At 37.0% G+C, this 26765-nt stretch overlaps 1 protein-coding gene across 1 annotated transcript in view; it reads left to right on the forward strand.

Moving 5' to 3' along the window:
- The window catches only part of LOC150107016 (cell adhesion molecule Dscam1-like), a 754963-nt gene that overhangs the window by 226176 nt on the left and 502022 nt on the right, over positions 1 to 26765 (forward strand). The window contains exon 8 of the mRNA XM_090393540.1: positions 19684 to 19953. Within this exon, the coding sequence (XP_090249666.1) occupies positions 19684 to 19953 (270 nt within the window). The remainder of the gene's footprint in view (positions 1 to 19683; positions 19954 to 26765) is intronic.

Genomic DNA, 26765 nt, shown 5'->3' on the forward strand with positions numbered 1-26765 from the left:
ATCCTCACCTTCTCGTGGTGTACCCTGTTGAGTATCTACCTGGATACTGAACAAATGAAGAAGGTCTGGCAATTTGGGATTTAGCCAACCAAATTGTATTCTTATTGGCTTAAACCAACATACAAAATGATGATACAACATGACAAAATTTCATGCTGGCTGGGGCATCATCACCCAGTTAAACAAGGCTTCCCCACAGTTGTTTTCACCAGGGTGAACAGCAAAAGTCAGCTACTGGAACAAATCTGAAAGCACACCCCAACTCAACATCACCAGAGTTAAAGATCGGTACTATCAACATAAGAAGCCTGAATGGCAAAGAAATGGAGCTAGCTGAAGAATTAAATAAGTACAAGATCAACATAATAGTGGTGACTGAAACAAAAAAGACAAAAACTGAGATCTTTTTTGAGCAATAAATACAAAATGTTACATTCAGACAATGACAATCAAAGAAAAGAAGGAGTAGCCATAGTATTCAACACAAAATACAAGGCTAATCTTCTTGAATGGCAGGCCGTCTCAAGCAGAGTGATGTGGGCAAATATCAGAATGGGGAATTGGACAATGAGACATATTTGCGTCTATGGTCCCAAGAAGGTTCTACTAAGGTAGAAGTGGGGGAATTTTTTGATGCTTTAGAGAAAGCATCTGATACAATGAAAAAGGAAAACTTGGTCCTTGTTGATGATCTAAATAGCAGAGTAGGAAATGATTGTCAGAGACAAAAATATTTTGGAAAAATTTGGAGAAAAGAGCAAAGCTAATAATAGCAAATACCTGTTAGATTTCTGCTCAGGAGATGGGCTGGTTATTACTAACAGTATGTTCCAACATAAAAATGTGCACAAATTCACATGGAGAGAAGAAGCAAGGAATAAGAAAAGTCTCATAGACTATGTTATTGTTGATAGTGATGTTTTCTCTCTGGTGCAGGACACCAGAGTGTACAGAGGATTTGAAATTGGAAGCCATCACTATTTACTCTTCAGCAGAATAAAATTGAATTTCATTTTGAAAAGAATAACATGTAAGAAAGTTTTAAAGCGAATAAAAGTTGAGCAGCTCTCAGATGTAAACTGTAGACTAAAATTCACAAAGATTATTGAAGAAAAAATGAAAGAGTTTGAGAACAGGAACCGAACCTTGGAGATTCAGTGGCAAGCCTTCAAGAAAACACTAATTGATTCAGCCAGAGAGGCATGTGGTGAGGTCGTCTGCAACGATAGAATAAATCAAAACTCCATGGTGGACACAGGAAGTTAAAGAGGCAGTGAAGGAAAAGAAGAAAGCATATCAAAAGTTCCTGTCAAATAAGTCAGCTTGTGCTCTTAGAGAATACAGAGACAAATGTAAGAAAGCTACACACTGCATAAAACTAGCTAAACAAAAGATATGGGAGGACGTTGGCAAGAACATAGAAAATAAATATCAAGAAGGTGGCAAAATATTCTGGAGGTTGTTGAAGAAGCTTAGAAATGGAGGAAAGAGTGCTATAAAAGGAGTTAGAGATGATAAAGGTGACATGGAAATGGAAGAAAAAGATATCCTTGAAGTATGGAGTAATTACTTCGAAAAATTGCTAAATGAAACAAGCAGTGATGAAACACAGTGATAAAAAACACTCAACAGACATACAGTCAGGAATACGTATCCATACTTGATGGCTTTTTCTACTTCAAGTAGAAAAAGCCATCAAAGGCTTGAAATGTGGAAAGGCATCAGGAGTAGATGATATTCGACCAGAAATGCTGAAATATGGTGGTATAAAATTTTTACAGTGGCTTCACTGCATATTTCAGAAAGCCTGGACAGAGGGACGAATTCCCGATGATTGGAGTAGAACTCTAATAGTATCCATATATAAAAAGGGAAATAAAACTGAATGTGAGAATTACAGAGGTATTTCCCTACTGAGTGTTCCTGGCAAGGTCTATGGAAGCATACTTGAGAAATGGTTGACAAGAATTGTGGAAGAAAAGCTTGGTGAAGAACAACCTGGATTCAGGCCAAAGAGAAGCTGTCAGGATCAGATCTTCACTTTACGACAAATATTTGAGAAAGCATGGGAATATAACAAAGATCTGTATTTAAGTTTTGTCGATCTGGAAAAGGCATATGACAAGGTCCCAAGAGAGAAGCTATTCAACACACTACAGTTATATGGTGTCAATGGAACATTATATCAAGCAATATTTATTCTTTATTTGAGTAGCAAGGCAGCAATTAGAATTGAAGTACAGGAAGGTGGTTTAATGTTAAATCTGGTGTGAAACAAGGATGTATATTATCCTCTCTGTTATTCATTATCTATATGGATCACATTATGAAGGAACGTGGTATTAAACATGTTATCAGAATTGGAGATGTTAATGTCAGCTCTTTGCTTTATGTGGATGATGTTATACTTCTAAATAAATCTGCTAGCTTGCAAGATTCCCTGACTAAATTGAATAACTATTGTAATAGATATGGCATGAAGGTCAGCAATAAAAAGACAAAGACAATGAAAATAGGTAGAATCATTGAAAATGTCAACTGCGTTGTGAATGGAGAACCTGTGAAACAAGTAAAACATTTCAGCTACTTGGGCACAATTTTTAGTGAAGGTGGTAAATTAAATATGGAAATAGACAACAGAATCAACAAAGATGGTATGGTAGGAAGTCAACTGAATAAATTTATATGGAATAAGAGAGAAATTAGTCAGAACACTAAATTAGCTGTATACAAGACAGTGTTCAAACGAGTTTTAACTTATGGATCTGAGAGCTGGGTCAGAAGTAAAACACTTGATGTAAGAAAAAATTTATATTGAATAAGAGAGAAATTGGTCAGAATACTAAATTAGCTGTATACAAGACAGTGTTCAAACGAGTTTTAACTTATGGATCTGAGAGCTGGGTCAGAAGTAAAACACTTGACCAAAGACTAGAGACTGCAGATATGGGACCTGGGAAAGATTAGAGGCATGACCATATGGCATCTATGGCAATATCATATTAAAAACAAGAATATTAGGAAAGAACTTGACATTGTCAGCATCCAGGAATGCGTTAGCAGAGCTAATCTCAGGTTGTATGGTCACTTAAACAGAATGGGGGAGGAAAGATTAGAAAAACAAGTGTTCTCTGCCAGGTTGGCTGGCAGACGACCCAGAGGAAGACCAAGATATAGGTGGATTGATATGTTACAAAGTGCCTTAGATGATAGAAATATAAGATCTGATAATGTTTTAGTCTTGACAAGTAACAGACTGTGGAGGAAAATTGTACATAGGAAGTTAGTAATGATATAAATTTTTCATGTAGTACTATCATATTTTCTCCACCCCTTGAGGGTACATGTCAGGAATTTAATGATGATGATGATGATGATTTTGTGACACCTCCAAGGAATCCAAAAACTCATTGAAGGAGAGCACCATCTGCACATCATATTCATTAACTATGCTTGTCACTTTTCTGGCCTGCAGTTTTGCATCATCAACAAACAATTGAATATTTATCCCTAAATGATTTCCTGTAATACTAATGAACACATTGGGTTGATGAACTGTTCAGAAAATTAGTTGACAGTGCACAGGAAATGATAAGGCTGTATCTAACATAAGCAATGCATAACTCTATACTAAGAGTTATGCAAATAAACAGAGTAGGCGTGAGATTGCTGAACAGTGAAATCAAGCAAGCAGTGTTTCAAAAGAAGTTATGGAAAAAGCACCAAACAGTTTGCAGTGAACAGATGCATGAAGAATATAAACTGCAGGCCAGAAAAGTGACAAGCGTGATTAAAAAAGAAAAAGTAGAATATGAGAGGAGTCTAGTCAGTCAGATCAAAGGTAATCCAAGTGAAATTTTCTGCTATGTGACAAGCAAGAGGAAAAATAATTATTGTAGGTTGATACTGGTGGATAGTTATGGTAGCAGAGTGACCATTGCAAATGATATAATGGAATTATTTATTGAACTCTTCATCAGTGTATATCATACTAGTATAAATGATGCTGTGTAACATGTAAAAGGTAGGCAAGTATTAGGAAAGAGATGTATCAAGATTAACATCAAACACAGGTTGCTTGTGTTTGATGTTAATCAGTCTGTGGTAATGGATAATGTCATCATGTAATTTTAAAGAATGTGTAAAAGAGTTAGGTATGCCCTTGACCTGGCTATTTAATGCAAGTCTTATAGTGGGAAAGGTTCCTAAGGAGTGGAAAGAAGATAGAATAGTACTGCCTGACCAAAGATGTGACACCTCTCAACACTTATGCGCATTGGAAGTTTATAATAAATTTAGTTTAATCCTTTATCCAAGTGTGAGCAAACAAAATTTGTGCCTGAAAATATCTTCAGGACTGTAGCAAGGTGGTGCAACTTGTGGCAACTCGGAGCAGAGGTAGATCAAGCTCTCATCACTTCTTGTCTCAGTATCTCCCAGCATGCAAAGCACATGTCCTTGCGGAAATGTGTAATGCTACACATTGAGGGGAGGACCACTACCCAGACCGGTTTCGACCTTTATTAAGGTCTCGTCAGTGGGAGGCAGACCCAGAGGTGGTGACACTAAGGCAGAAGCAATAGAGAGGTCATATTTACCTATATGAGTTGCCAACCAGTGTACCACTTATTATTAAATTACTCTGGATTTAGAGAAAGATGCTGGAAGTTTATTTTGCACTTGGTTAGACTATAATAAATTTAGTTTAATCCTTTATCCAAGTATGAGTAAACAAAGTTTTCACCTGAAAATATCTTCAGGACTGTAGCAAGGTGGTGCAACTTGTGGCATGACAGAAGAAGGCGAATCCATTCCGACAATAGGGTGATTGATGTGTTTCATAGGATGAGTGTTTATATTATATGTTGGAAAATTAGCTTTTCTTTTATGAAAATTCTAATTTTTAAATTAACTATTTTTCTTGTATAACAGCTGAAATATTTTATGTATAAAGCATGTGATTTTGCATGTTGGTGATGAATTCGTACATCTCTCTATTCCTTTCTTCCCTTCAACATGAATTAACCCTTCTTGGCACTGTGCCATCCAGGGTTCTCACATCTGTGGTCAGACAATACCTCTCCTCAAGCATGGTGCTAGGACAGAGTTTTCAATTAGATACCAGTCTATATATATGCAGTTGTGGTCAAAGTATTCGAGAAACTAATTAGGAATAGAATGCAGGATTCAGGTGAAGGACATACGATTCTATATGATGGTCAGCATGGGTTCGTGAAGATCATGTCTTGGTTTAACAATCTACTTATATTTTATAATAAGAGATATAATAAGTTGACGAATCTGACGACACATGACAGATTGGTGTATAAGCTGCAGAAGATGAGATTGGATAACAGATTGATTAGATGGATTGAACATTGGCTTTCTAAATGATACTAACAAGAACAAGTTGTGTATGATAGAGCAGTGTCTCAGGAAAGGAAGGCAACCAGTGGCATGCCTTGGTGTTCTGTTCTTTGGCCCAACTCTTTAACTTATTTGTTAATGATATTTCATGTTGATTGACTGAACCACAACTGATTTGACAAGATTTGAATAGACTTTTAGCTTGGACAGATGAGTGGGGTTATAGTTTTAATATTAATAAATGCAAGGTGCAGAAATATAAGCCTATCCCTTCATAAACCACTAAGGGATAGACTTGGTTTCCAACTTCTCTAGTACCTCAACCATCATTCCTGAGATACCAATTGGCCTGTAACAATGGAACTGTTTTGTCTTCTTTCCACTCTCTCGACAGAGCTGAAATTGAATTAAATTAAGCACCTTCTTCAGAAAGTTTTGATACATTTAAACATCTGATCAGGCTAGCTGCCAATTTCTTGTTATATAATGTTATATAATCTAATTCTATGACTGTATTTACATTCAGAATCTGTAGTATCCTAAGCATGTCTTCAATTCATCTACTTCTGTTTACATATCAGTCTTTGTCACATGTGGCACTGTAATATATCCAACTGAATGGTACATGGTTGTGAATGATAACTCAGTAACTGAACCAATTTTGGTAGCTTCTGTTACCTCCCTACACAGTAAAGTCATTCTTTCATTGTCATGCTTCCCTTAACCTGCCACTGCCAGCCTGGTTGGCCAAGTGGTTAGCATATCTGCTCTCTAGCCAAAAGGCTGCGGGTTCGAATCCTGCCGTGGGTATGGATGTTTGTGATTGTCTGTGGAAACAGACAATCACAAACATCCATACCCATACTCACATAGTAATGGTCGGTGGTAGATGGCGTTGTTGTAGTTGTGGTCAGTTGGTGGATTGAGTGGTGGAGAGAGAGTTGTAGAGCAGGTGCCCTCTCTTGATGAGTCTTTGGACTCCCTGGAGGTGTATAATAATAATAATGATAATAATAATAATCATAATAATAATCTAGTGCAAGAATTTGGGATTTTCATTGTTTTGCTTGGGTAGCCTCCTCTCATCATCTGCTTTTACTTTCCTTATGTTGATCATTCTTCATGCCTGGTGCTTTGTGCTGCTCATTATGTTGCCTTCTCTTTCTTTCTTTTCTACACCCTGCTTAATGTTACTGCTCATTAATCTAACTCTCATCTAATTTTATCCTTCTGACTCTTAGTATGGATGTCTGATGCTGCATTCTTCAGACACTCCCTTGCACAGTTAATATCTTTCCTCTCCAGACGCCATGGCACTGCTCTAAGCTGACTCCTCAGACTGCTATAATCATTCACTCTGTAATTCTACATATACCTTTTCTTAACTGAAAATTCTGCATGTCTGGTAATCTTTGTAGTTGAGACTGTGATTGCCCTCCCCCATTTGAAGGCAGTGATGTATCTATCTTGGTTATTACTTACACATTCTCCGATGCTATCACCAGATACAGTACTCTTGAACACTTAATCCCTTCTGTTACATGCTGTGTCAATTAATTATGTCTAAGTAACCATATGAATTCCATTTCCTTCCTTCCCTGTGACCATTCTTCCTTCCAGTATATATCTCTCTCTGTAGTTGAAGTTCTCCATAATAATTACTTGCACCCTTGCATGCATTGTGCTACTTAGGAAGAATGCCATAGACATTCTTCCTTGTACTACTTGGCCTGCAGTAGCAACTAACTATATTTCATCCTGTTATCCTTTGTCTTGCACTGGATAGCTTTATATGCACTTTTGAACAAAGATCTACCCTCTGCATCTTTGCCCCCCCCCCCTCCCTCCCTGCTGAACTGCTACTCTTTTTTTCTTTAATTCTTCTGCAATCCTTAACAACTTCTAAAAAAGGGAATGTGCAGATAAATTTTTAATTTGATCTAATATATCCATGGGATTTCCTTGATGTAAGATAATGTAAACAGTCATTGTAATATTAATATAAGTGGTGTATATAATGAGGTTATTTTTATTTGCTCATAAAAATTATCATTTCAAGATGTAATGAAATTTGGCCTTTGCTTACTTTATTTCATTTGAGTTGCAGGGTTAAAAAAGTGAATTATTTTTGTATCTACATATAAGAGAATCTTATATGTATCACTAGGAATGAACATACTATTTTACTGTGACTATTTTCTATTTCCAATCTGATATTTAAATAATATCAAAATCTTCATTTTGATACTAATTATCATTCGAGTATCAGATTAAACATAGACATTGAAACTGGGTAGTCATTCTCCTATGCAAGTTAGCATTAATATTACTTTAAAGCTGCTATGGAGTCTCGCAGGAGGTCATATTCACAGACCACATCATACCATGCTTTGAACACATTCAACATTGGAGCCACCCATTCTGGCAATGTTCCACTTGTTTCACCACCCTCCAAGCAAAAAATCTCTTTTTTCACATCTTTACTCACATGACCTTTGTACAGCCTCCAGGGATGACCTCTAGTTGCATCTTCCATTATCCTATGCAATAATTCCCCTGTATCTATTTGGTAGGTTCCTCTCACTAGCTTATATGTCTCAATCATTTTCCCACCACCTCCTCCTCCTATCTGCGAAGCTCTGAAGACCTCATTTCCTCAATCTTTCCTCATACTCAATATCTTGGTTATTTGCTTCTGCACTCTCTCTAATGTTTCCCTATCACTATTATAGCCAGTGACCAGATCTGTGTGCAGAAATCTGAATGAGGTCTAATTAGCACCTTATAGAATGGAACTATCACCTCCTTATCCTTACATGTAAGTATTCTTTGCATTTTAGCAGTGATTTTTTTGGGTAATCCTTACAACTTTGAGTAATCCTTACAACTGAACTCTATTCTAACTCTAAATTCTGTTTATAGTTGCACTTATTTTAAAAAGAGGCAATAACAGTAATTTTTTTAATTTGGCTTAATTATATACGTGTTTAGAAAATAACACTAGCAAACTACTTATTTAGCAGGAGATAATTCACAACATAGGGTTTAAACTGTAGTACTGAACTGATAGAGTATGAAACATGCAACTTTCCTTTACTCTTACACGGTGATTAGCATTCATCATCATCATCATCATCATCATCATCAAATTCCTGCCATGTACCCTCAAGGGGTGTACAGGATATGATAGTACTACATGAAAAAAATTACATCATTATTAATTTCCTATCTACAATTTTCCTCCAAATCAGTCTGTTACTTGTCAACACTCCAACATTATCAGATCTTATATTTCTATCGTCTAAAGCACTTTGTACCGTATCAATCCACATATATCTTGGTCTTCCTCTGGGTCGTTTTGCTGCCAACCTGGCAGAGAACACTTGCTTTGCTAATCTTTCCTCGCCCATTCTGTTTAAGTGACCATACCACCTGAGATTAGCTCTGCTAACGCATTCCTGGATGCTGACAAGTTGTCAGGTTATTTCCTAATATCCTCGTTTTTAATATGATACTGCCATTGATGCCATCTGTTCATGCCTATAATCTTTCTCAGGACTCTCATATCTGTGGTCTCTAGTCTTTGGTCCAGTGTTTTACTTCTGACCCAGCTCTCAAATCCATAAGTTAAAACTGGTTTGAACACTGTCTTGTATACAGCTAATTTAGTGTTCCGACTAATTTCTCTCTTATTCCATATGAATTTATTCAATTGACTTCCCACCATACCAGCTTTGCTGATTCTGTTGTCTATTTCTATATTTAATTTACCATCTTCAGTAAAAATCGTGCCTAAATAGCTGAAATGTTTTCCTTGTTCCACAGGTTCTCCATTCACAACACAGTTGACATTTTCAATGATTCTGCCTATTTTCATTGTCTTTGTCTTTTTATTGCTGACCTTCATACCATATCTATTACAACAGCTATTCAATTTAGTCAGAGAATCTTGCAGACTTGTAGCGGATTTATTTAGAAGTATAACATCATCCGCATAAAGCAAAGAGCTGACATTAACATCTCCAATTTTGATATCAGGTTTAATACCACTTTCCTTCATAATGTGATCCATATAGATAATGAATAACAGAGGGGATAATGTACATCCTTGTCTCACACCAGATTTAACATTAAACCATCTTCCTGTACTTCCTTCAATTCTGACTGCTGACTTACAACTCAAATAAAGACTAAGTATTGCTTGGTATAATGCCCCATTCACACCATATAACTGCAGCGTATTGAATAGCTTCTCTCTTGGCACCTTGTCATATGCCTTTTCCAGATCGACAAAACTTAAATACAGATCTTTGTTATATTCCCATGCTTTCTCGACTATTTGTCGTAAAGTGAAGATCTGATCCTGACAGCCTCTATTTGGCCTGAATCCAGCTTGTTCTTCACCAAGCTTTTCTTCCACAATTATTCTCAACCGTTTCTCAAGTATACTTGCATAGATCTTGCCAGGAACACTCAGTAGAGAAATACCTCTGTAATTCTCACATTCAGTTTTATTTCCCTTTTTATATATGGGTACTATGAGAGCTCTACTCCAATCATCGGGAATTCGTCCCTCTGTCCAGGCTTTCTGAACTATGCAGTGCAGCCACTGTAATACTCTTATACCACCATACTTCAGCATTTCTGGTCGAATATCATCTACTCCTGCTGCCTTTCCACATTTCAAGCCTTTGATGGCTTTTTCTACTTCAAGTATGGATATGTATTCCTGACTGCATGCCTGGTCAGTGTTTTTTACCACTGTGCTGTCATCACTGCTTGTTTCATTTAGCAGTTTTTCAAAGTAATTACTCCATACTTCAAGGATATCTTTTTCTCCCGTTTTCATGTCACCTTTATCATCTCTAATTCCTTTTACAGCACTCTTTCCTCCATTCTTAAGTTTCTTCAACAACCTCCAGAATATTTTGCCACCTTCTGATTATTTATTTTCTATATTCTTGCCAAAGTCCTCCCATGACTTTTGTTTAGCTAGTTTTACACAGTGTTTAGCATTCTTGCATTTGTCTCTATATTCTCTAAGAGCAAAAGCTGACTTATTTGCCAGGAACTTTTGGTATGCTTTCTTCTTTTCCTTCACTGCCTCTTTAACTTCCTGTGTCCACCAGGGAGTTCTGATTTTTTTATCCTTACAAACAACCTCACCACATGCCTCTCTGGCAGAATCACTCAATGTTTTCTTCAGAGTTTGCCACTGAATCTCCAAGGTTTGGTTCCCGTTCTCAAACTCTTTCATTTTTTCTTCAATAATCTTTGTGTATTTTAGTCTACAGTTCACATCTGAGAGCTGCTCAACTTTTATTCGCTTTAAAACTTTCTTACATGTTATTCTTTTCAATATGAAATTCAATTTTATCCTGCTCAAGACTAAATAGTGATCACTTCCAATTTCAAATCCTCTGTACACTCTGGTGTCCTGCACCAGGAAGAAAACATCACTATCAACAATAACATAGTCAATGAGACTTTTCTTATTCCTAGCCTCTTCTCTCCATGTGAATTTGTGCACATTTTTATGTTGGAACATGGTGTTAGTAATGACCAGTCCATGTCCTGAGCAGAAATCCAACAGATATTTGCCATTATTATTAGCTTTGCTCTTTTCTCCAAATTTTCCCAAAATATTTTTGTATGTCTGACAATCATTTCCTACTCTGCTATTTAGATCCCCAACAAGGACCAACTTTTCATTTTTCATGTGTCAGTTGCTTTTTATAAAGCATCAAAAAATTCCTCCACTTCTACCTTAGTAGAACCTTCTGTGGGACCATAGGCACAAATAAGTCTCATTGTCCAGTTCCCCATTCTCATATTTGCCCACATTACTCTACTTGAGACTGCCTGCCATTCAAGAAGATTAGCCTCGTATTTTGTGTTGAATACTATGGCTACTCCTTCTTTTCCTTGGTTGTCATTGCCTGAATATAACATTTTGTATTTATTGCTCAGAAAGAGCTCACCAGTTTTGGTCTTTTTCGTTTCAGTCACCCCTATTATGTCGATCTGGTACTTATCTAATTCCTCAGCTAGCTCCATTTCTTTGCCATTCAGGCTTCTTACGTTGATAGTACCGATCTTTAACTCTGGTGATGTTGAGTTGGGGTTTATTTTCAGATTTGTTCCAGTAGCTGACTTTTCGCTGTTCGCCCTGGTTCCCTGGCGAAAACAACGGGGGCCTTGTTTAACCAGGCGACGCCCCAGCCGGCATGAAATTTTGTCATGTTGTACCATCATTCTATATTTTGGTTTAACCAATAAGAATACAATTTGGTCGGCTAAATCCCAAATTGCTAGCCCATCCTCGTCCGTTCAGTATCCAAGTAGATACCCAACAGGGTGCACCACGAGAAGGTGAGGATTGGACATTAGGTCAGAAGCCCTGGTCGGTTCTCCGCATTCCTTTAAAGGCTATGTGGAGGTCTCCTCTCAGTTATACAGCTTTGACCCTTAAGCACCCCGATTAGCATTCATTTTACACAAATTATGGACTCTACAACCATGTTATAAATAATTATTTTAATTTCCTGACATTTTGACCTTCATATTAAGGTCATCATCCAGAGTATACACATATATATACAAAAACAAGCTAAATTACAATTCACATAGTATTCTGAAGAGACAATGATTTGATTAACAGTTATTCTATTGGCCTGACCTCTAGTGAAAATAAAATAAAATTACAATAAATAAATGAAATAAAATAAATTAACAACATCAAAGCTATATTCTATTTAAGACAACATCAGAGAACACATTCTTTCATATAGATAGTTTTGTTACAGTAAAAATGATGTCTTAATTTAACATGATAATTGTTATATTAGATTTAGGATCCTGGATTACCTATGGTCCTATTTATAATTAACTCTTAGGGAGAAAGGTTAAGTGGGTAGAATATGTGCCTTCCATGTGCTTGGGATTTTTAGACCTTCATTATTGTTAAGATTAGGGTGATTGATAAGAATTTCAATCATCATCATCATCATCATCAAATTCCTGCCATGTACCCTCAAGGGGTGTACAGGATATGATAGTACTACATGAAAAAAACTACATCATTATTAATTTCCGATCTACAATTTTCCTCCAAATCAGTCTGTTACTTGTCAACACTCCAACATTATCAGATCTTATATTTCTATCGTCTAAAGCACTTTGTACCGTATCAATCCACATATATCTTGGTCTTCCTCTGGGTCGTTTTGCTGCCAACCTGGCAGAGAACACTTGCTTTGCTAATCTTTCCTCGCCCATTCTGTTTAAGTGACCATACCACCTGAGATTAGCTCTGCTAACGCATTCCTGGATGCTGACAAGTTGTCAGGTTATTTCCTAATATCCTCGTTTTTAATATGATACTGCCATTGATGCCATCTGTTCATGCCTATAATCTTTCTCAGGACTCTCATATCTGTGGTCTCTAGACTTTGGTCCAGTGTTTTACTTCTGACCCAGCTCTCAAATCCATAAGTTAAAACTGGTTTGAACACTGTCTTGTATACAGCTAATTTAGTGTTCCGACTAATTTCTCTCTTATTCCATATGAATTTATTCAATTGACTTCCCACCATAACAGCTTTGCTGATTCTGTTGTCTATTTCTATATTTAATTTACCATCTTCAGTAAAAATCGTGCCTAAATAGCTGAAATGTTTTACATGTTCCACAGGTTCTCCATTCATAACACAGTTGACATTTTTAATGATTCTGCCTATTTTCATTGTCTTTGTCTTTTTATTGCTGACCTTCATACCATATCAATTACAACAGCTATTCAATTTAGTCAGAGAATCTTGCAGACTTGTAGTGGATTTATTTAGAAGTATAACATCATCCGCATAAAGCAAAGAGCTGACATTAACATCTCCAATTTTGATATCATGTTTAATACCACTTTCCTTCATAATGTGATCCATATAGATAAGGAATAACAGAGGGTATAATGTACATCCTTGTCTCACACCAGATTTAACATTAAACCATCTTCCTGTACTTCCTTCAATTTTAACTGCTGACTTACAACTCAAATAAAGACTAAGTATTGCATGATATAATGCCCCATTGACACCATATAACTGCAGCGTATTGAATAGCTTCTCTCTTGGCACCTTGTCATATGCCTTTTCCAGATCGACAAAACTCAAATACAGATCTTTGTTATATTCCCGTGCTTTCTCGACTATTTGTCGTAAAGTGAAGATCTGATCCTGACAGCCTCTATTTGGCCTGAATCCAGCTTGTTCTTCACCAAGCTTTTCTTCCACAATTCTTCTCAACCGTTTCACAAGTATACTTGCATATATCTTGCCAGGAACACTCAGTAGGGAAATACCTCTGTAATTCTCACATGAAGTTTTATTTCCCTTTTTATATATGGGTACTATGAGAGTTCTACTCCAATCATCGGGAATTCGTCCCTCTGTCCAGGTTTTCTGAACTATGCAGTGCAGCCACTGTAAGACTCTTATACCACCATACTTCAGCATTTCTGGTCGAATATCATCTACTCCTGCTGCCTTTCCACATTTCAAGCCTTTGATGGCTTTTTCTACTTCAAGTATGGATATGTATTCCTGACTGCATGCCTGGTCAGCATTTTTTTACCACTGTACTGTCGTCACTGCTTGTTTCATTTAGCAGTTTTTCAAAGTAATTACTCCATACTTCAACAATATCTTTTTCTCCCGTTTTCATGTCACCTTTATCATCTCTAATTCCTTTTACAGCACTCTTTCCTCCATTCTTAAGCTTCTTCAACAACCTCCAGAATATTTTGCCACCTTCTGATTATTTATTTTCTATATTCTTGCCAAAGTCCTCCCATGACTTTTGTTTAGCTAGTTTTACACAGTGTTTAGCATTCTTGCATTTGTCTCTATATTCTCTAAGAGCACAAGCTGACTTATTTGACAGGAACTTTTGATATGCTTTCTTCTTTTCCTTCACTGCCTCTTTAACTTCCTGTGTCCACCATGGAGTTTTGATTTATTCTATCGTTGCAGACGACCTCACCACATGCCTCTCTGGCTGAATCAATCAGTGTTTTCTTGAAGGCTTGCCACTGAATCTCCAAGGTTCGGTTCCTGTTCTCAAACTCTTTCATTTTTTCTTCAATAATCTTTGTGTATTTTAGTCTACAGCTCACATCTGAGAGCTGCTCAACTTTTAGTCGGTTTAAAACTTTCTTTCATGTTATTCTTTTCAAAATGAAATTCAATTTTATCCTGCTCAAGCCTAAATAGTGATCACTTCCAATTTCAAATCCTCTGTACATTCTGGTGTCCTGCACCAGGGAGAAAACATCACTATCAACAATAACATAGTCAATGAGACTTTTCTTATTCCTAGCCTCTTCTCTCCATGTGAATTTGTGCACATTTTTATGTTGGAACATGGTGTTAGTAATAACCAGTCCATGTCCTGAGCAGAAATCCAACAGATATTTGCCATTATTATTAGCTTTGCTCTTTTCTCCAAATTTTCCCAAAGTATTTTTGTATGTCTCACAATCATTTCCTACTCTGCTATTTAGATCCCCAACAAGGACCAACTTTTCATTTTTCATGTGTCAGTTGCTTTTTATAAAGCATCAAAAAATTCCTCCACTTCTACCTTAGTAGAACCTTCTGTGGGACCATAGGCACAAATAAGTCTCATTGTCCAGTTCCCCATTCTCATATTTGCCCACATTACTCTACTTGAGACTGCCTGCCATTCAAGAAGATTAGCCTCGTATTTTGTGTTGAATACTATGGCTACTCCTTCTTTTCCTTGATTGTCATTGCCTGAATATAACATTTTGTATTTATTGCTCAGAAAGATCTCACCAGTTTTGGTCTTTTTTGTTTCAGTCACCCCTATTATGTCGATCTGGTACTTATCTAATTCCTCAGCTAGCTCCATTTCTTTGCCATTCAGGCTTCTTACATTAATAGTACCGATCTTTAACTCTGGTGATGTTGATTTGGGGTTTATTTTCAGATTTTTTCCAGTAGCTGAATTTTCGCTGTTCACCCTGGTTCCCTGGCGAAAACAACGGGGGCCTTGTTTAACCAGGCGACGCCCCAGCCGGCATGAAATTTTGTCATGTTGTACCATCATTCTATATTTTGGTTTAACCAATAAGAATACAATTTGGTCGGCTAAATCCCAAATTGCTAGCCCATCCTCGTCCGTTCAGTATCCAAGTAGATACCCAACAGGGTGCACCACGAGAAGGTGAGGATTGGACATTACGTCAGAAGCCCTGGTCTGTTCTCCGCATTCCTTTAAAGGCTATGTGGAGGTCTCCTCTCAGTTATACAACTTTGACCCTTAAGCTTCTCCTTAAATTTACATTCATACCATGTTTTAGATTTGATGTAATTTGGTGGCTTTAAGGTTGTATTTTTGTAGTATTCTGTTTATTTTATCTGATATCCCTTTAATGTATGGAATGGTTACAGTTTTATTGTGGTCTTTAAGTCTCCAGGATCCTAAATCTAATATTGTCAGGTTAAATTAGGACATCATTTTTACTGTAACAAAACTATCTATATGTAAGAATGTTTCTCTAATCTTGTCTTAAATAGAATATAGCTTTGATGTAGTTAATTTATTTTATTTCATTTATTTATTGTAATTTTATTTTTTGATAGTTCAGTAGAATAACCGTTGATCAAATTATTGTCTCTTCAGCATACTATGTGAAATGTTTAGCTTGTCTTTGTATATGTATGTGTATACTCCAATTGATGACCTTAATATGAAGGTCGAAATGTCAGGAAATTGAAATAATTATTTATAACACAGTTATAGAGTCCATAATTTGTGTAAAATGAATGCTGATCACCACGTAACACTAAAGAAAAGGATTCTGATAATTCATGGAGATTCGACACACAAGTATGCAATCGCTATGGTAAGTTGAAGATTCATGTTTCTGTTTTTATTGTAGAGACAACAATATCATTCCAAACTGCATCAAACTGAAAAGAAAATTTGCCTTGATGAAAGCACTATGAATATATTACCATATGTAGAAAGCGTTGCTCAGAGAACAGATCCAGGCTACTCAAAAGAACTTAGCTTATGCACAAAACCAAGTCAGGAATTTAAAATCTGAACTTTCAAGTTATTTGAACCTAGATATTTGGGATATCTTTGAGAGGATCACGGACAACTCAGTGAATCATATCCGGGAAACAAAGAAAGCAAAACTCGTATCCAAATTTCTTCAACTTAATGATACAACATTCAGAAAACCAACAAACATATTTGAATTCCTCCGCAGTGAATGAAAACAGCCAACCCACAAGCCAGTGACAGCAACAACCAACCAGAAGCAAGTGTCAACAGGAGCCACCAACTGCCTTCAGTGATCAGTCACATAGTAAACTAATCTAACCACGTCCTGAACAATGATGAACTCATGTACTCAGCAAAGGTTTAAACTTTGCTGTGGTACCCAGAACGATTAACAAACTTGATTTTATTTATCATATAGAAAGAAGCTTATTATTTATCCACCACCATAGCAAATAAAGTACATTTGGAAACCTCTAACATTCTAAATTTAAATTATACTAAAACAATAATCAGCAACCTAAATCGGAATTTACAGTTGTGAAATCACTAAAATTAAATCTGGACGTCGTAATTACCAGAGCTGATAAAGGCAGTGTCACAGTTATTCTACTTATGTGGAATCACACTACTTATGTGGAAAAAATGAATCTCATAGTCTTGGACAACAGTACCTATCAGCTTGTTAACTATAACCCTACCAATCGAATAAAAAAGGAAACGGAGAAACTATTTAAATTAGTCACCGCATGGCCTGAAGATACGTTAAAAAATTAATTTCGTACTACGCTCGTTCCCCGAGAATTTACAGTCTACCAAAGATTTACAAACAAAACAAAGATTCACTACTCCAGTTGACAGTCGAAGGTATAGACAGCCCCAATTATCACCTAGCCAAGAAACTAGCATTCACACTCAAGGAGTTGGTATGTTATTCCCCCTCCTATATTAAAAAAAAACACAAACACTTTGTAAACAAAATCAGAGACATCACACTGGAAAAAGATGATTTATTAATCAGTTTTGATGTCTCTGCTCTCTTCACAAATGTCCCAATCAATGACACAGGCCTTCTATTACAGGACAAATTCCCTCCCGATATCACAGCGCTCTTTGCACATGTACTGCATTCTGGCTATTTTGTGTGACAAAACACTTTCTACCTACAAAAAGAAGGCAAATCCATGGACTCACAATTATTCCCCTCTATTGCTAACTTTTACATGGAACATTTTGAGCAACGTGCTCTACATTCCTCTCCTTTGAAACTCAAAGTGGCTTAGATACTTTGACAATGTTTTCGCTATCTGGCCCCATGGCTGCCAGACATTAGACGCTATACGTCCATATAGACCATAGTTTGTGTAAAATGAGTCCATCATTTGTGTGAAATGAATGTACAGCTTTGCCATTTTAGCAAATTTTTTGTTGGTAGATTCTGACATTTTTTGTTACATGTAGGAATTAAAAACTGTAGCAAACTTTTAAAGTTGCTGAACTTATTCTCTCCATGAGTTCCTTTTGTTTGAAAAGTAGATGTTTGTTCGACAGACACATGGTTATAACAATAAATGGAAGTAATAACATCAATTTTTCTCTTTAGTGGTTTTAGGGTTAAAATGTTAATAAAGGCAGTAAAACAAATATAGAGCTATGCCTTCCTCATGTGCTGAAGAATACTTTAACCATGAGTCTATATTTTATATTTGAGTAATCTTTGAGCACATTGCTGATCCTTAAGAATTCTTGACATTCAAGTTCAGATTCATTCTGTCTGAAAGCTTTCTTCATTATATATATAGTCTAGGAGATTTGCTCTGAGGAATGTAAGAAATGTGATAAATATTATGAACTGGAACAGTTTGGGCTTGCAGAGTTTACTCATTTCTCCATACATTTGGTTTACCTGAAAAAGACCATAAAGTTCTACAAAATAGCAGATTCCTTTTTGAAAGTTTGTGTAAGGGAAGTTGGGAAATATTACTAACTCATCATAATTGGAAAAGAGCCAGTGGACCACATATATCTTTATTATGTGAAGTAGTGTTGTTTAATGCTGCTGATCAGTATTAATTTTTTCTCTTATATCATTTTTACAACCTAACTTGGATAGTAATTATAATTCAACTGTGCTGCTCTACCACTCTTGTTCACCCATATCTGTATTGTTCTTCTCTCATGTTTGCTATTGTTTCATCTTTCAGATCATATACTGAAGATATCTGTGTCACATTTATGAAAATCTTATGAATAAAGAAAAACATGTTATTTTTAAATAAATAATCTGTATTTATTGCATTTTTTTCTCCCATTTGACCTTTAGGTTAGTGAGGCTACTTTTCAATATGTCGATCATAATTAAAATAACCATTATGCACAACTACTTTTCCAGTAAACTTTATGATACTAAATAACTTCAATTTATGTTTTGCTGTCTATCTCTGTGCTTATTTTTAATACCGACAGTAAGTTTATCTTCTGTAGTGTAGTATTACGAGTAGGCCAAGGTTAGGTAGAAAGAAGATGCTTAAAATAAATATACAATATATTAGTAATAAAAGATGTCCAAGGTCAAGATGTTTCGTTACTATGTTACTAAGACATACTGGCTCTGTAGTGCATTCACAAGATCATCATGATATTTAGATTTAAATTTATATTTTTATTCTTATATCAAATATCATGATATTTGCATTGGATAGAAAAACCTGAGTTCAAATCCCATCTAGGATGCAAGAAATCTTTATCAAGAACGTTTCTTCCCCGAAGGTGAGGATACATCTCATACATCTCCTCATCACCAAGAAAGAAACCCAGGTGACTGAATCTATGCATAACAATGTTGAAGATGCAGTCGAATCATAGCATTATTTATTAAGAGAGATAATAACCTACCTATCTTTATTTGTTAGTGTGTTTTTCAACATCCAAGTAATCCTTAGTGCAAATGAACTTTTGCAGTATCTTCAACTCTCTGTCCATCTTTATCCCCGTATCCCTAGCTTCATCGGTTTCTTGCAATCCAGTACCATCAGTGTAATACACAGTATGCACTCATCACATTCATGTGTGATTATATACACAGAATTTTTGTCTGTTAAAAGCAATAATTAACTGTTATTGTTAGATCTATGTTTTATAGCTATTTCTTAGCATAGCTTAAGAAGTTATAATGCTTCAAAATTAATTTAATTTAAATATACTTTATATTGATTATTTAATGTTTAGCTCCTCTATCAGCCTATATTTATCCACAACGTCAAGTAGTAGATGTAGGAAAACCAGCCACCTTCAACTGCACTATCTCAGGCCATCCTGTAAAGTCCGTATCATGGATGAAAGACAACAAACCATTGCCCAGGGATGCACGACTGATGCTTTTAACTAGAGACATCCTTCGGATTCTGGCAGTTGAAAAGGAAGATAAAGGAATGTATCAGTGTTTTATATATAATGATCTGGAGTCGGTGCAAGGAACTTCTGAACTGAGACTAGGAGGTAGGAAATTTATGAATCTTTTCAGGCATGGAGTCTCTGTAGTGATAATTTTTTTTTTTAACTGATCATATGAATTTTTAGGACAAAAATAAATAATAGTAATACAATCTTTTGATAGCATTTCAAAATATTTTTAAAAGAACAGTGCTACACATAAATTGTAGATAAGTATTTTATTTCAGTGAATATTAGTCATCATGATCATCATCATCAAATTCCTGCCATGTACCTTCAAGGGTTGTACAGGACATAATAGTACTACATGAAAAATTTACATCATTAATAACTTCCTATCTACAATTTTCCTCTAAATCAGTCTTTTACCTCTCACAACTTCAACATTATCAGATCTTATATTTCTATCTTCTAAGGCACTTTTTACCGTATCAACCCACGTATGTCTTGGTCTTTCTCTTAGGTCTTTTTCCTGCCAACCTTACAGAGAACACTTGTTTTGCTAATCTTTCCTCTCCTATTCTGTTTAAGTGACAATACCACCATAATACAATAAGACAATACCACAATAATACAAGTGACATTCCATCCAGGAATGCATTAGCTCTGCTAACGTATTCCTGGATGCTGACAATGTCAAGTTCTTTCCTAATATCCTCGTTTTTAATATGATATTGCCATTGATGCCATCTGTTCATGCCCCTAATCATTCTTAGGACTCTCATATCTGCAGTCTCTAGTCTTTGGTCAAGTGTTTTACTTCTGACCCAGCTCTCAGATCCATAAGTTAAAATTGGTTTGAACACTGCCTAGTATACAGCTAGTGATCCTAATTTCTCTCTTATTCCATATAAATTTATTCAGTTGACTCTAGATTAGAGACAGATATTGAAAGTTTTTTCACATGGTTATGCTATAAATTAAAGATGCCAAGAAACCTGACTTACACTTGGATAAAGGATGAAACTAAGAACATAATTTCTTGGTATGCATCTTTAAGTATAGTATAATGAAGTGAAAAAATTTCAAAAACTTATTTAATAGTTTCCTGTGCAGCATTCTTAAAATTCCTTTGCAATGTCCAGCAGTATCATGGTGTAGCCATTTCCCTCTATCCATTTCCACTTTTACTCTGTTGTACAAAGTGAGAAATTTACTAGTCAGGACCGACCTTTTATAAAGCTGTGCTGCCCACATAAGATATCATATTCCTATTTTCTCATTTCTGATTTCTACCTTTAACCAACCTTTCCAATACCTTATCTGCCATTCCTAAGATACTAATTGGTCTGCAATATGCTACATCTGTTTTAGAGCCTCTGTTAAGTAATGGAATATCTTGCTCTCTTTCCACTTTGCTGGAGCTGAGGTTTAGATTAAAGTCATTTGATCCTAATGGTATTATATTTTTAGCAGGCTGTCTATGACTGCATACAAAAAAGTTTCCAGTCTACATGTACTTTCATTGTTGTATGATGGTTTGAATTTTCCACTGTAATATACTCCACTTAAGATGGTTCATGAGACTTGTGCTGAAATATCTGTATTTTAGTCATTGCAAATGTTTAACTCTGCTTAGCATATAACTCTCAATTTATGTGTAACTGACTCTGTTTCAAGTATATTAAACAACTTGGACAGAGCCACTTCTCATAACACATGGGCTGACATTGCCATCTAATCCCACTCCTGTATTCACATTGAAATTTTTCAGTATGCTAAGCACTTTCATTTCATTTATGTATCTTCATTCTCTTATCTGTCTCTGTCAACTGCAGCATCTCCACCTGGATAATAGGCATTTTCAAAGTGATCAAGTATTAAGTGAACTGTTTCTTCTGTTTCTATCACTTTACTATCATCACTATCATTGATTACAATTCCTCCTTAATCATTCTTTGTCTTACTACATAGCAAAAAACGCTGCTTAACGTTTGCAAACTGCTGCCCTCCCTACATTGATCACCCTTCTTGACTTTGCTTTGTACTGCTTATCATCTTTTTCTTTATATTCCCTCCAAAATGTTTTATTTTATTTATTTATTTATTATTATTATTTTATATTATTTATTATATTTTTTTTTTGCATCTACTGCTCTCATCTATTTAACTTCCACTTGGGTTTTACTTCCTGATCTTGGGTATGCATTGTGAATACTACTTCCCTCAAACATTTCCAGACACAGCCCATGCACAACTGAGGAGAAAATAGTTCCACTGCATAAAGGAGGGTCCAAGACTGCTGTTGCAAATTACCGACCGAACAACATATCAGGAGTCATTGTCAAGATTTTGGAAAAAGCAGTCGAGAAAAATACAGGAATGGATAGATGAAAATGGGATACTATACGGGGGACAGCATGGTTTTGTGAAGGATAGATCATGCCTCAGTAACTTGCTCAAGTTTTATAACACAATGATGGCTGAACTGGATAGGGGTAATGGGTTTACAGTGATACTGCTGGACCTGGACCTTACAGTGATACTAAGGCCTTTGACAGGATTCCACATGGAATTCTAATCCATAAACTGCAGCATATGGGGATGGATATAGGGTTGGCGCGATGAATAGGTGGGTGGTTGATGGAGAGATATCAGAGAGTTATTCAGAAGTAGAGTCCAAAAGACGGCCTGTGACTGGTGGTGTGCTGCAAGGTTCTATTCTTGGACCACTACTATTTAATTTGTTCATTAATGATATAGGAAAGGATCTGAGAGGAATGGTTCATTTGTTTGCTGATGATGCAGAGTTGGGCAGGGCAATAGTGAATGCAGAATGTCAAAATTTTGCAGGATGATTTGGATAGATTGGAGGATTGGGCTAAGGATGTCAATTTAATGTGGCAAAATGTAAGGTTATACATTTTGGGGTGAAATGATTAACAGCAGTATACCACATTGGTGGAACTGTACTCCAGGAGATTGATGAGGCCAGGGATTTGGGAGTACTGGTGGATAGGGAGTTGAAGTTTAGGGGGCACATTGCAAAAGTGGCTGAATCAGCTCATCAAATCACTTGGTTGCTGAAGAATACATTGACGAGCAGAGACAAGCAAGTTATTGTTCCTCTGTATCGAGCCTTGATAAGACCCCATCTCGACTACTGTGCCCAGATTTGGTCGCCAGGGTTTCTTCTAGATTGGAGGATGTGGATAGGATCCAGAGGCGAGTGACCAAGATGATAACAGGTCTATGGAATGAACCTTATGAGAACAGGTTGAAGATTTGTGGGTTGCAGAAATTGGTTGATAGGTGGAAAAGGGGGGGGGGATATGATTGAGACATTCAAATTACTGAAGGGTTTCTATAAGATTATTCCACATTGGTGGAACTGTACTCCAGAAGATTGATGAGGCCAGAGATTTGGGAGTGCTGGTGGATAGGGAGTTGAAATTTATGGGCACATTGCAAATGTGGCTCAATCAGCTCATCAAATCAGAGGACATTTTTGAGAACAGGACTGGTGGTGGGAGGACTAGGGGTCATCCATGGAAGCTGGGCAAGAATGTGGTTAGTAAGGGTGTTAGAGCTAGGTTTTTTACTTTTAGAGTGGTAAATGAGTGGAATAAGCTGCCAGAGTCTGTTGTGGGTGCTATGACTGTGAATGAATTCAAGGCAAAGTATGATAGATACTGTGTGTATCGAATAGTTGTGATGGACATGATGTTCAGGGCCTCCCTCGATGAGTCTAAGGACTCTTTGGAGTTGCCCGTGATAATAATAATAATATTCTTTTCATGCAGCTTCTTATGCCATGGCACTGTTCCCAACTGTCCCCAAGTTTGTCATTATCACTAGATTGTAGTTCCACCTAAAATTATTCTTCACTGAGAATTCCACATGTTTAGCAATCTCTCAGAACAATGCTGCATGGTCACTTTCTGCTGTCATTGGCAAACTAGCTACTTGTTATGGATACATCTTCTGATATTACCAGATCCAGCACTCTCAAATCCTGATCCCCTGCAATCACATGCTGTTTCCAGTAATTATCCTTTTGTAGCTATATAAATCCCATTTCCATGTTGTCATGCACCCTCTTCTCTCTCCAATCTATTCTCCATAGTTGAAGTCCCCATAATAATTACTTGACCTGCACTCATTGTGCTAATCTTCTGATGCAGGGTATCCACATTTTACTGTATAGTGATGGTAGAGAGTAATAGAGCAAAGAAATAGTTCCATTCCATATATACAGGTTGATCAAAATTAAAGTATCCCTGTACTGAGATGGACAGGAATGGGTTACTTTGATACTGATAATTTATTACTCTGGAAATGAAAATCTTCAAAGAAATGGCATAGCAGTCATTGTTAGAAGAGAATGCAGAAAACACATTTTGGAATACAATCCAGTGTCTGACAGAATAATCACTTGCATCTGTAGTGGGCGGATACACCTGCATGAGCCTTGTAGAGCACCATGCAGTGATCCAAATGCTGCAAAATTTAGCATGAATACATTGTGTGTCATGTGGAAGCGATATCTCATGAAAATAAAAAAAGTAATTTCAAAATTTATCACTAGGTGGTGCTGTATGATGTACTGAATGTAGATGTAGTAATTTTTCTGTGTATAAGAAGGAGAAAAATGACACAAGCACAAATAACACAGTTTTATTCACTTCCATTATGCATTCACATTCATAGGCTGCACTGTTCAATGTGCACCCCTTCCTGGTATGTCACAAACTGCATCCTTTGCATTATGTTGGAGGTTTAATGGATTTTTTACAACACTCAAAAAAGAATTAAAATAGAATTTAATACTTCCTATATTTCGTCCTAGTCACTAGGACATCTACGGGGATTACAAAAACAATTAATGTAACATGCACAAAAACTTACAATACTAAGCCCAACCACGTGGGTGACACTAGAGTCCTATCTAGGTGGAGTGCCCTCTAAGGGCGGTAGTAGGTGGCCTGGAATGTAAGGTGGGACCTCTGGTGATGAGTGTTTCCCAAATCTTCGGAAGCTTAATGCAACCGTATTTGTTAAGATTTGGTTGGTTTCTGAGAGCTGCTGCTGCTTCTAAGAAAAGTCTCTCTTTCTTGAATTTGCTGTGGTGGAGCATGGTGGTTTTCTTCCATGATACTCTGTTGGTGGTGTCCAAAACATGGTCAGCCAAGCCTGAATGGCCATAGTTGTGTTTAACGATGTACGACTTGTGTTCCTCCAGGCGGATGGATGCTGATCTGCCTGTCTGTCCAAAGTACGCAAGCTTACAGGAACAGGGTACTTTGTAAACTCCAGGCAGAGAGAGAGGAGGGAGCTGATCTTTCGTAGAACGGATAAGGGTAGCAAGTTTGCAGTAGGGCTTATATGCTGTGTGTAGGTTATACTTTTTTAGTATCTTGGCTATTTTTTCCGAAGTGCCTCGGATGTAGGGTATGGTGATGGCATTTTTAAAATCTTGTTGACGAGAGGGACGGGGAATGGGGGAGGAATTGATTATTTTTTTGATACTGTGTTCTCTGTAGCCATTGGAGAGGAAAGTTCTCTGTATGTGGTTAAGCTCAGTAGTGAGGGCGGTTCCACCGGAACAAAGATTGTGGGCTCTCTTGGTAAGGGTTTTAATGATGCCATATTGTTGTGAGGGGTGATTGTGGGAGAGTTTGTGAATGTATCTGTCTGTGTGGGTTTTCCGTATACAGTGAAGGCAAGTGTATCATTAGGCAGGCGCGTGACTAAGGTGTCTAGGAAGGGTAAACAATTGTTCTTTTCCTTTTCCATAGTAAACTGGCTTCTTGGGTGTAGGCTATTGAGATGACCGAGGAAGGAGTCTAACATGTCTGGGCCATGAAGCCAAATAGAGAACACATCATCTACATATCTTAGCCAGATAGAAGGTTTGAGTGGGGCTGAGTCTGTGTCTCATTTTTCGAAATCTTCCATATAGAAATTGGCAAGGGGGGTGAGAGGGGGGAACCCATGGCGGTTCCCTCTATCTGCTTGTAGATTTTGTTATTCCAAGAGAAATACCCAGAGTTGATGGCAAAGGAAAAGAGATCTAAGATGTCAGAGGGGAAAACGTTTTCTAAGAGAGATAAAGTGTCAGTTAAGGGAATATTGGTAGACAAAGAGGAGATATCAAAGCTTACTAATATGTCTGTATTATTCCAGGTTAAATTTTCTGTGAGGGCTTTAAAGTGGGTCGAGTTTTTTATATAGGAAGCTGAATTTCCGGTGAGGGGGGACAGAGAGTTGGCCAGCTGTTTAGACATTCTGTAACAAGGTGCATTGGTGGCATCTACTATAGGTCTGAGTGGGGAATTGGGTTTGTGGATTTTTGGTAAACCATATATTCGGGGGGGGGACGGGAGCAGAAAGGTTTAAGTTTTTTCGTGATGTCAGGGGGCCAGGAGGTTACTTTTTTAAGTAAGATTTTTAATTTCTTAACTTGTGTTTTTGTGGGATCGTGTTCTAGCAGGATGTAGGTAGCGCGATCGCGGAGCATAATGTTCATTTTACGATTGTATTCGCTGGTATTAAGAACAACTGTGGCATTACCCTTATCCGCTCTGGTGATGACTATACTTTTTTCTTTCCGTAGTTTCTGGAGAGCCATGCGTTGGGCATAAGATAAGTTACTTTTTGGAGGCGAAGAGTGAGCGAGGATGTTGGCTACGTCGAGTCTGATGTTGTTGGCTACCTCTGACGGAAAGCGACCGATCTCCCGTTCGACATTAATCATTACATCGAGCACCGGCACTTCTTTCGGGGCAATGTCAAAATTACGGACGAGGCAAAGGGTGCTGACGGCATCCTCGTTGAGCCTTTTGGAAGAGAGGTTTATTACTGTCTGGAGCGGTTGAATTTGTGGTTGTGGTTTGTCTTTAACCTGGTTGCTGTAT

This window comes from Typopeltis vanoorti, chromosome 5, assembly GCF_054136105.1.
Source record: "Typopeltis vanoorti isolate ZY-2024b chromosome 5, IOZ_Tvanoo_1.0, whole genome shotgun sequence".
Taxonomy (NCBI): Eukaryota; Metazoa; Arthropoda; class Arachnida; order Uropygi; family Thelyphonidae; genus Typopeltis; species Typopeltis vanoorti.